Source organism: Zootoca vivipara, chromosome 6 (assembly GCF_963506605.1).
Source record: "Zootoca vivipara chromosome 6, rZooViv1.1, whole genome shotgun sequence".
NCBI lineage: Eukaryota > Metazoa > Chordata > Lepidosauria > Squamata > Lacertidae > Zootoca > Zootoca vivipara.
The window spans coordinates 87,345,831-87,357,301 of NC_083281.1; the positions used below are offsets into that span (position 1 = coordinate 87,345,831).

At 52.4% G+C, this 11,471-nt stretch overlaps 2 protein-coding genes across 2 annotated transcripts in view; one reads left to right on the forward strand and one right to left on the reverse strand.

Moving 5' to 3' along the window:
- Window positions 1–2,544, reverse strand: part of PLOD1 (procollagen-lysine,2-oxoglutarate 5-dioxygenase 1) — a 41,388-nt gene extending 38,844 nt beyond the window's left edge. The window contains exon 1 of the mRNA XM_035117780.2: window positions 2,320–2,544. Within this exon, the coding sequence (XP_034973671.1) occupies window positions 2,320–2,401 (82 nt within the window). The 5' untranslated portion in view covers window positions 2,402–2,544. The remainder of the gene's footprint in view (window positions 1–2,319) is intronic.
- An 84-nt stretch (window positions 2,545–2,628) lies between these two features.
- KIAA2013 (KIAA2013 ortholog) lies at window positions 2,629–11,330 on the forward strand. The gene is made up of 2 exons (XM_035117781.2): window positions 2,629–4,772; window positions 7,859–11,330. The coding sequence occupies exons 1-2, from the start codon at window positions 3,752–3,754 to the stop codon at window positions 8,716–8,718; spliced, it is 1,881 nt and encodes a 626-aa protein (XP_034973672.2). The 5' UTR covers window positions 2,629–3,751; the 3' UTR covers window positions 8,719–11,330.
- Window positions 11,331–11,471: the final 141 nt, after the last annotated feature.

Below are 11,471 nucleotides of genomic sequence, written 5' to 3' on the forward strand. Positions count from 1 at the left end.
GAAATGCTTGTGTGGAGAATACTGAGCTAGACATACCAGTAGCCTGACTCAGTATGAGAAAGCTTCCTATGCCTTAAAGAGTGCTGTCCGCAGCTCAATGGTAGAGCCCCTGCCTTGCCTGCAAAACGTCCTAGGTTCAATCATCAGCATCTCCAGGTGCAGATATGGTAATAATATCCCCTGCTTGAAACACTGGAGCGCTGCTGCCAGTTAGTTCAGACCAGTGTTTCCCAAACTTGGGTCTCCAGCTGTTGTTGGACTACAACTCCCATCATCCCTAGCTAGCAGGACCAGTGGTCAGGGATGTTGGAGATTGTAGTCCAAAAACAGCTGGAGATCCAAATTTGGGAAACATACTGAGCTAGATGGGCCCCAGAGTCTGACTCAGTATAAGGCAGTTTCCTATGTTCCTGTGTCATAGAGACTTTGCTTGAAAAAGTCAAGCCAAAATGCATTTTCAGGCCAATCCATTTTAATCTCCGTTCAACGCAACTCTGAGCCTCAGGGCAAAAGGCAGCCACCAGCCAGCAACGATCAGCAACCTCCCTGACAGACGGACAGAAGTGGGTATCATATTTCGGAGAAAAAAGGTCGCACTGTGCAGACTGCCATTGAATTAGGAAAAGAATATTCCTGAATTCCTCTTTCTTCTGCACTGTAAGAGACTGACATCTGATGCCTGCCTGGCATTTGCACTCTCTGGAGGGAGGTCAGTTTGGGGGGGGAAAGGGGGGGAACCCTACCATTTGCCAAAGTTTGGCTTTGCCACGCTGCTCTCCCCGAACTCTCCCTCCCACGAAACCTTTCCAAGGAATACGTGCGGAGCGTGGTTTCAGATGGGGCAGGGATGGGTGTCCCAGCCTTACCGTTAGGCAGAGAGCAGCCAATTTTGAATGTCATGAACGGGCAGAAAATTTGGTCCAATTATTCACCATGATCTAACTCTCAGCCTTAGGCGTCAAAATAACTTGGCAGGCTTTGGGTACCATGCAACGCAACAGGGCAGCAGAGGCATTTCCTGGGCTTTGCCCTGCCCTCTGGCTGAGTGCTTTCCCTCTCCTGCCTCCCCGAATCAGACATGTATGAACAGATCATTACCCCAGGTGACCAGCCAGGGGTATGCAGCACGAGTGAATTGCAATTTAACCACCGTTTTGCTCTCTGCTGCGTGGCCACGGCAGAGCTGGAAACATTTCGCCGGCCAAAAATCTAAAATATTTTAACAACCATAATTCCCGGCAGCTCCTCGTTCCTACTGAAGCTGTGTCCACGTAGGGTCAGCTGGTGGGGTTCCCTCTCCTTTGCTTTTAAGAATCAGAACAGTGAATTTTTTTTAAAAAAAATTGTCCCATTCTTCATAAGCTGTGTTACTTAACATGGAACATTTAGCAAGTCTTCATGCAGTGTTTTCTACTAGGACAACTGGGGCACAGCGTTATCAAGGATACTCCCCCCTGCCTCAAAATAAATCTCAAACTTATACCCCAAGCACTTTGTCCTGTCCCCCACACTCACGCTCCAGTCCAGTGTACTTTCAGGGACCAGCAACATGCATTAAAAATCAGTGCAAGGATGTATCTTGCAAGGGTGTCTGTGTGAGAGAGAGAGAAATGTATTTTTCTAACTCCCTTCTATGATCCCAATCAAACATAAGAAGAGTCTTGAACCTGGATCAGGCCAAAGGCACATCTAGTCTGGCAGGCATACCCCAAATCGGACTGCAAATACCCAAGGTCTTAATGGGGGAAACGCTTTATGTGATCTTGACCAAATGCTTGCCCGACCCAACCCTAAACAAGTTCTCTTGGAAGTAGGATCACCAGAGATTTCAGCCAGAATTTACACCCCACCTCCCCCCCAAAGCATATGACGGTTCTCTATTCCACATTATCTAGCATGGAGTAAAAAGGCCTGGAATTGTGTGCATAATCGTAAATTCAGCATCCTGCTTTATCAGTGGCCAAATCTTGGTGGGCGATCCAGTGCCCCCTCAGGCCCTCAGTGCCCAACCAGTAGATCCAATGACAGGCACAGCCAGCTAAATTTTAGGTTTGTCTCCATGCTGAGTCCTACAAGGACAAACCTCAGACTAGGGAGGAGGAGATGGACGCTGGCTGGCAGCTCCATCCCTGGGCTGGATTGAAGTAAGAAGACAGGCAGCGGCGACACGGGCTTGGGGCACAGGCAGGCTGGTGGGGTAGCACCCCCATTCTCCCTCGCGGTCCAACCTCCACTGGGAGTTTCTGCCTGGGCCCGAGGGAGAAAAGGGGTGTCAAGCAAGCTTCCCCATGATGTGGGGCGACCAGCTCGGAGACTTACCTTCCTGTCGCTTGGCTCCTCCGTGGGTGCCCTGGGCGGCGAAGAAGAGCAGGATCAGCAGGATCTGGGATCGGAGGGGCATCGTGGGAACGGCTCCCTGCTTCCTTGGGGGCAAAAGTAGCTCTCACTTTTCGCGGGGGAGAGGGAAAGGCATCTGGGATGCAACTCGGCTCTGCACAAGTCCCTCCCAGCCGTCCCGGGGCTGCTGTGCCACGCAATAAACAACGCCCCTCCGGAGGGGAGCTCCTCCTCTCTCTCTCCAGCACAGCCCCACCGTATCCCGCCCACCCCACTTTCGTTTCTCCCCCCTGGAGCCATCCAGGAGCACCGAGATCTTGGGAAGGGATGCAGCTCAGGGGCAGAGCTCCTGCTTTGCATGTAGCAGAAGCTCCCGCTCCCGTTCCGGCAGCATCTCCAGGAAGAGCTGCGGAAAGCCGCGCCGCCGCTGCCAGTCAGTGTCGGCAACACTGAGCTCGGTGGAGCAAGAAGATGGCAGAGCACCTGACCCGCATGTAGAAAAGCCCCAGGTTCAATCCTCAGCATCTTCCAGGCAGAACTGGGACTGTCCCCTGGCTGAAAGCCATGAGAGCAGCTGCCTGTCACTGTCGACAATGCAGAGCTAGGGTCTGACTCTATAAGGCCACTTTCTGTGTTGCATGAGATTCTTCATCTCAAGGCAACCCATGATCGGCAAAAGATTCCTGCATTGCACGGGGTCGGACTAGATGACCCTAGGGATGGGACCCTCCCTTCCAGCTCTACAATTCCATGATTCTATACTTTGCACGCAGAAGGTCCCAGGTTCAATCCCCAGCAGCATCTACAGGAAGGGCTGGGAAAAGACTCCCTGCCTGAAAAATGCTCCTGCTGTGGAATGGGGCACTCTGCAAATGCCCAGAGACACTTTGCCAGCAGTCCCTTTCTTTCTCTTTAAAAATGCTCCTGCTGTGGAAACGGGCGCTCTGCAGATGCCCAGAGGCACTTTGACCATAGTCTCCCTTCAAAATAAAAATAAAAAATTATGCGTGCGGCGGCGGCAGGAGGAGCAGCGCCAGCCGCGGGAGCCGCCTGACGGCCGGGGCTTGCCCTTCCCGCTGGGCCGTCACTCAGCCGCCACCGCCCCGCCTTGCCGTTCACGAGAAAGCCCGTCCGGCTGACGCGAAGCCAGCGCCTCGCTCCGCGGCCGAGAGGAAGCCGCCCAATCCCCGCTCCGCCCTTGCGTCCTTCGTTCCGAGAGAGCCGCCGCCGAGTGGGCAGGCGGGCGGGCCGAGCCCGCGCACTGCTGGTCGGGCGAGCGCGACTAGGCCTCGGAGCCGGGGCCTTGCGTAGCCGCGCCGCCCGGGAACCATGAGGTAGCGGCCGAGCTGGCGGCGAGCGGCGTCCCGCTGTCTCCTTGCACCTGACTGACTGCTCTGCCCCCTCGCCGTCCTCCATGTGGATGCAGCAGCGGCTGAAGGGGCTGCCGGGCCTGCTGTCGAGCAGCTGGGCGAGGCGTCTGCTGGCCCTGCTGTGCTTCCTGCTGGTGGCCTACTGGTACCTCGGAGGCGCCTGGCCTCGACTCCTGCCCTGGAGTTCCCGGCAGCCGCCCGGGGGCGCGGCGGGGCTCTGCCTGCAGGCCGAGACGCGGGCCTGGCAGGCCTGGGCGCAGCAAGGGGAAGCCAGGCTGCTGCCCCAGGCCCCTGGGCACCCAGCGGGCAGCGACGATGCCAGCTCCCCACCCGCCCTGGTGGGCAACGGCTACCTGCTGCTGGACGCCACAGCCAACCGGCTCTGGGTGGCAGCCTCGGCGGGGAAAGGCCCGGCACCCACCTTGGCCCATGCCACCGAATACGCCGCTTTGACGCAGCTCCGGCCAGCGGCTAACGCTGTTGCCGAAGTGGGGGCTGCCATGGCCATGCTGAAGGAAGGCGCTGTCCGTTGGGCCCGGTGTGTCCAGACCGGGCCAGCAACCTCCGAGGCGGCCGGCGGGGGCTGTGTCACCGTCCGGGAGGAGCTGCTAGCCCACCGCGGGCGCCCCCACCTCTACCTGCAGCGAGTAGCCATCATCAACCCCACTGACCGCTTGGTGGCCTTCGAGGTGTCCAGCCCGGCCTCGGCCGCCTCCGGGGGAAACGGCGGCGGGAAGTTCATCACCAGCATGGAGAAGTCCGGAGACCGGCAGTTCTTCCTCTCCTCTGGGCGGGTGCTGCAGCCCGTTGGCGACAAGGTGGTCCTGGTGGTGGTGGCGGCCAAGAAGCTGGTCAACCGGGTGCAGGTGGCACCCAAGTCCCAGTTTGATGAGACCCTGCTGTCTGTGGTGCACACCTCGGAGCCCGTCGAGGCCGCCCGTGTGGACGAAGCCTTCGGCCGGCTCCGGGAAGCAGCCAAGAAGGAGATGCTGGAAGTCATGAGGATGAGGACAGAGGACTTGGTGCAAGAACACCGACAGGCGTGGGCCGATCTGTTTATCTCAGGTGAGAACTGGGCTGGCACGGCACCGGCTTGGAATGAAACAGTGACCTCAAGCTCTGTGGTTTCCCCTTGGCCCAAAACCAGGGCCAGATCCAGGTTCAAAGCAGGGGCTTTTTGCAAAGTGCCCCCTATTCCTGTCTCGGTCTGTTCTGGCAGTAGTGGGGCATGGCCATAGCAGCTGCTCTCTGAATTTCCACTATTTTAATTGCACCCACCAAAGAGCAATGCTACATCAGAGGCATTGTGGGGCATTTAAAGGCTGGTGCCTGCCTGGTGCTAATAAGAGCTGCTGGAAACATATTTGGACTGAGTCCCCACTAGCACGCTGGAGCCCTAACACCTGTGGGCACCAGTGCATAATTGAGTTTGGATCGATGCTGTTTGTCATTTGCACCTTCCACTGTCTCTTTGAGGGTGTTGTAGGGAGAGTGAGATTTGGGAGGTGTGCACAAACCATGAGCGATTGGCCTGGGTCTGTGAAAGCAATAGGAGTTACTCCTTGTAGGCGTTACATCAGAAGGGTGCCTCTTTCTTGATGTACAGCAGGGCAGAGGAACTTGGCCCCACTCAGCATGGCTGGGGGGGGGGGGGCTGATGGGAGTTGTCACCCAGCAGCACCCGTAGGTTCAGCATTCCTGGTGCACAGAAATTGAGGATTATGTCCAGCAATATAAGAAGTGGTCTTAGATAGGAGTTAGCCTATTGGACCATCTACCTCAGTTTTGTCCACACTGGCTGGCAGTGGCTCTCCAGGGACTTCAGGCAGGGGTCTTTTCCCAGCCCTATGTGGAGATGCCAGGGGTCAAACTTAGGACAATTGTGTGCAAAATGGATGCTCTACCTACCACTTCCTTTCCAGGAGGAAGTAGCTCGCTCTCTGGTGGGCAGAGGCATTCTGGGGAAGGTTGCAGTTAGCTTTTCTTCCAGTTATGATCCCCCGAACAAAAGATTTGTGAACAGGGACACACAATTTTCCCTTTTAAAGAAGAGCATGCGATTGCATCGAACTGCTTATGCTTCACTAACTCCTTTGCTAGTGATAATATATTGTCCTTTTCATGGACTTTAACAGTAGGCCGTTTTGAGAGAGCTAAGAAGTACTGTATAAATAAACGAGGTTAAGGGCTTGATAAGCAGAAGCAAGCAACTCATGTGAAATTGATGTTGGGGCTGTTTATATCCCATATTGCTCATCAACTAGGCTGTCTTATTTCCTGCATGTGTGCTGGCTTCTTCAAGGTACTTCTTAAGGATATGCAGAGTTCATCTCCTTCCTTACTGATTAACTGTGGCCCACTTCCACGCTCTGGGAAATAAGGAACAGAGCTTCTGGGGCATGTGATGTAACATCTCAGTTTGGTTGTTAGAGCCCTGTGACCTTGCAGTTTGCCCTGCTGTATAATCCAGAATTTTATGTGGATGGGTCTGATAAAATGCCCTTTCAGAGAAGTGGGAGGGGCTGTCACTGCAAACACACTTTGTTTGCAGAATGCTGCACCTTTTATTCCTGTCCTAAACTCCAGCGAGCAACTACCAATCAGTGTCAACAGTATTGCACGAGATGGGCTAAGAAGGCAACTTATTGTGTTCAAAGGAACATAGGAAGCTGTCTTCCACTGAGTCAAGCTATTGGTCCATCTAGCTTAGTACTGCCTACTCCAGCTGGCAGTGGCTCTCCAGGGTTTCAGAGAGGGAGCCCTACCTAGAGATGCTGGTGAGGCCTTCTGTATGCAGAACAGATGCTCTACCACTGAGCTGCTTCCCTTCCCTGAGAATTCCTCTTCCCTTTCCCTCCCTGGCTAATGAGAGTGACTAATTATGATACGACCTTTCCCCCACATGCTTCATGAAGCATTTCAGTGGATTAAACAATACAGTGGTACCTCCGCTTACATATCCCTCTGGTTACGAAAACTTCAGGATGTGTAAGCGGCAAACCCGGAAGTACAGTATTTTTCTGGATTTTTGCCACACACACATGCACAGAAGCGGTCTCTCTGGTTGCAAAAACCTCAGGACCCGGACGGACCTCCAGAATGGATCCCGTCTGCAACTGGAAGTACCACTGTATGTCAGTCAAACCATCATCTCACCACCTGGTTCAACACTTAACGCAAGATTCCTGCTTCTAAACTTTATGTCTGCTTCTAAGGTGTACATTTAGTTGCCTTGAGATACTTTGTATCTAGCAACCAAGGAAGCAAACAAATAATACGGGAAATAAACTTGGCATGTAAACTCCGGACCGTGGCTTCTCCCACAAGTTGCAGCGATGGCTGGCAATTTGGAAAGGGGGACAGACAAATGCCTGGAGGCTACTAACCACCATGGTTAGGTTCTTCCTCCGCTGTCGGAGGCAGTGTGCTTCTGAATGCCAGTTGCTGGGAATCACAAGTTGCTGCACTCAGGTTCTGCTTACAGGCTTCCCAGAGGTATCTGGGTTGGCCACGGTGACAACTGGATGCAGGACTAGATGGATCTTTGGCCGGATCCAGCTGCAGAGCTCTTATTATGTTATCATGTTCCTTTGTTAATCCTTAGGTCTGATTACCAAAACACTGCAGCCTTATGAAAACTAGTCACGCATTCAGCCACATAGTTTTCCTGGGAGTGTTGCAAAGTGGATTAAAATAGGAGGCATGTGACTATATAGAGATGCAGCTTCTTGGAGGAGTTTCTCCTCTTTAACTCTTCCCTTACATTTCACTCCCTACCGCCAGCCTTGTGACTACGATCCTTTCATTTGTGTGCAAGCACAGACTTCCAGTTCCTTCACACTTCTAAATTTGCAGCTGCCTGAGCTAGAGAAGTAGAGAAACAGGATTTCAAAAGGGGGGAGGGATGTCCAAGCTATAATTCATGTCTATCTCTGAGGTTTGATGTGTGGGCCATTCCAAGTGGCTCGTCCACAGCCAAGCCTACCTTGCACGGTGGTTGTAAGGATCAAATGGTGGGCAGCCCATGAAAGAACAGGATGCTGGACTAGGTGGATCATTGGCCTGATCCTGAAGGCTCTTCTTATGTTCTTATATATAAGCTCTGAGTTATGGAGGAATGATCTCTGTAATAATTCCTCTCTCCGTTTCAGGGGTCGAGATGAGGAAGATCATCGATGCTCACACCCCCTCAAGTGACACCGTTAACATGACCCTGTATTACGTCCTCTCCACCACGCCCTCTCCCCTCCTTGACCCTCTCATTGGCAGTGAGGAGAGAGAGAAGATGGAGGCCACCCTGAACTACGCTGACCACTGCTTCAGCGGCCATGCCACAATGCACGCCGAGAACCTCTGGCCGGGCCGGCTCTCAACTGTCCCCCAGATCCTCCAGCTCTCGAACTTGTGGAAGCTGACTCTCCAGAAGCGCGGCTGCAAAGGCCTGGTCGCCACGGGGGCCCATGGCCTCATGCAAGGGATGGTGCTCAGCTTTGGCGGGCTCCAGTTCACGGAGAACCACCTCCAGTTCCAGGCCGACCCTGACGTGCTCCACAACAGCTACTCCCTGCACGGCATCCACTACAACAAGGACCTGATCAACCTGGCCGTCCTGCTGGACTCAGATGGGAAGCCCTTCCTGCATGTCTCGGTCAAGTTCCAGGACAAGCCAGTCAAGCTGTATGCCTGCGAGGGAGGCTGCGCCAACGACCCCATCGAGCTCACTTCGGAGCCGCGAGGACACACCTTCCCCGTCATGGTGACGCAGCCCATCACCCCGCTGCTCTACATCTCCACGGACCTGGTCCACCTGCAGGACCTGAGGCACACGCTGCACCTGAAAGCCATCCTGGACCACGAGGAGCACATGGCCAAGCAGTACCCTGGCCTGCCCTTCCTCTTCTGGTTCAGCGTGGCTTCCCTCATCACCCTATTCCACTTGTTCCTCTTCAAACTCATCTACAACGAGTACTGTGGGCCAGGAGCCAAGCCGCTCTTTCGGAGCAAGGTATAAACCCTTGCCAGCCGGGCCTGCTTCAGATGCCTGGTGCTCAGCAGACCGACTCAGCCTCTTGGGTTGCCTTTTGTGTGTGTGTAATCCTACCCCCCCCCCCCTCAGAGCCAGCGAGTTTCAAACAACCTGCAGGTGAGCAGCATGGCTCCGTGGAAGGCAACCAGACCTTGCCTGGGAGCCTATAAAGAGGAGTCCGAACGCTTTTATTTTTAATTTTCCAAATTGCAGTGTTGGCTCCTTTACAAGAAAGTATCTGGGGTGGGTGCACACCAGCAGTTTCTGCTTCATTGGGGTCCCTCGCAGACGGCCTTCACATTAAAACGATCTCCCCGTGGCTGTCCCGAAGGTAGCTCACCAGCTATAATGCTCTGATCTTGCTGTGTTGCAGGCCCAGGGCCGCCAATAGAAAGGGGATCTCATCAACTGCTAAGCTAGTATTAAGGGTGTTTGCTGTATAGACATGCACACTATTTCCCTTGAAGGAGAGCAGCTGGGGTTAACTGCTCCCTGTAAATTGATCATCTCTGTGTTGCAGGTGGCCCTGCTGCTAGTCCTAGAGGTAGGAAAGTGTGTGGCGGATTATTAGATGAGATGTGCCACGCTCACGGTGCAGTGGAGGTACAGAGGAGCCAGAGGAGTAAAACTCCTTCGCTTCTAACTCCTAAGGGAAAGAAGGCTTTCCCTTGCCGAGAATTGAATAGCCCAAGAGGCGGTGGTGGGGCAGCTTCACATAGCCGGCCTGCTTTTTCCTCCCTCTGGAGCTGAAATGGCATGTGGGGTTTGAACTTTGCCATATCCCGCAAGAGCTGAGGAGGCACTTCGCTTTGGTGCTCTGGATGACACTTGGGAGGGAGGTGTCATAATTAACAGCACCAAATTTTAGTGCCAGATTTTAGTGTTAAAACATAAGGGAGAAAACAAAACAAAAATTACAATCCCCACCCCACCCAAATAAAGCATGCAACCAAGGGAGAGTGGCTGGAAGTCTTTTGCATATAGTGTGTGTACTACTGGAATCCCGGAAACCTGCATTGTGCTCCCTTCATCCACTGCTGTGTGTTCAGGGTGTGTGTCCTTTTTACTCCTGGAAGATCTGACGCCCCTGTTGCCTGTTTTGGGGTTTCCCTCCCCTGCAATGCAGACCTGTTAACCATCAAGCCGTTGGTGCAACCAGCATTGTCGTCACCTGGAAAAAGTTGCTGATGAAGAAGACTCTATTCAGGGTGGGGGTTTGCCTGGGTGCCACTCAAAGCACTAGCCCCCCTGGGCCCGCTTGCAGATTCTCAACACCTGAAAGACAACATCACAGTGAGAGTTCAAAATCTTTCAAGTCGGAGGCCAGGAGGTGGAACCAAGATTGGGGAGTAAGGAAGAGAGACACTTTTGAGACTTTGCTAATCTCGCTTGGTACCCTCAAGATGTTTTGGACTACATCTCCCTGCGAGCTGGCTGGGGCTGATGGGAGTTGTAGTCAAAACACCTGGAAGGCACAAGGCTGGCAAAAGACCTTGCTGAAAGAGAAGGTGGGAGGGGTTAAGAGTTTGCCTTTCCCTGTAGTGGTGCCATCAGCAGTTTTCTTGCTTAAAACAAAACCTGGAGTTTTTGCACTGCAAAATGTTCAGCTTTAGAGATAGAATCAGTTTGCTAACCTTAAATGTTTCTGAGAGCTCCTGCTCTCTCTCTGTGTGTGTGTGCACACCCATCCATCATTCGGGGGGGGGGGAGCGCAACTGAGTGTCTTTTCTGACTGTGAGCTAAACAATGCGGACTGACACCCTGCGCTATTAAATGAACCAAAAGATCTCTGCATCTTGAGTGTGTGACTGACTCCGATCTCTCAGCGACCCAGCACTGGACAAGACTTCAGCTGGAGAACAAGGACCTTTTTGAAAGCAACATATGCCCTTTTGTGCCTTGGTGGGAGGGTTCATGGGTGGGTGGGGAAAATGAAAATGTCTCTGAGAAATTATACTAGCACGTGTTTCTTTCCCATATCTGTCTCTCTCTTCCGCATCGCTCTCTTTGGCTTCCATTAACATCTACTCTCTTTAGTGGAGAATACTTGAAAAATACATGTTGGCTTGTTATGTTTAGTGTTTATAGGAAATGAATAAAATCCCATCTTCTCCCCTCCCCTCTCTTTTTTGTTTTTGTTTTTTGGCTGGTTCCCAATCTAATTCAAGATTTTCCCCACCCCATAATTGAATGTTGGCTCATTCTTTTCATGTACTTTAATTTATTGTTGTTAAAAATGTGGTGTTGATTCTTTGAGCTCGCAGTGCTACTCTGCAGAGTGAGTTAACAGCAATTAAGAATGTATATGTGTTCATCTCTCACAGGTTAACGCTTGTGCTGGTAATGAATTTCTCTGCCTTCTCCGTGAGCATAATGTACAAAATAGTCTACTTTAATTAGAATTTGAAGGAAGGGGGGAGAAATAGTTATTGCTCCAAACCTGTTGCAGCGTTCTCTTTTCTAAGCTTCTGGGTTGTGGGGAGACATAGACTTTCTGATGATTTGAATGTGATTTGTTTTATTTAAAACACCAAAGGTTTTGAGGTTGGGTGGGTTGTTGTTGTTTTTCTAGGAAATAAAAACTTTCCAAAATGACACCTACTGACTCCGTCAACATTTTTTATATTTTGGGGGGTGCGTTTTTGTTCTGTTTTTTGCCTCACTTATTTATTGCATTTATATATCACATTTTTCTCCCAAGTAGCTCAAGGTGGCATACATGGTTCTCCCCTTTCTCA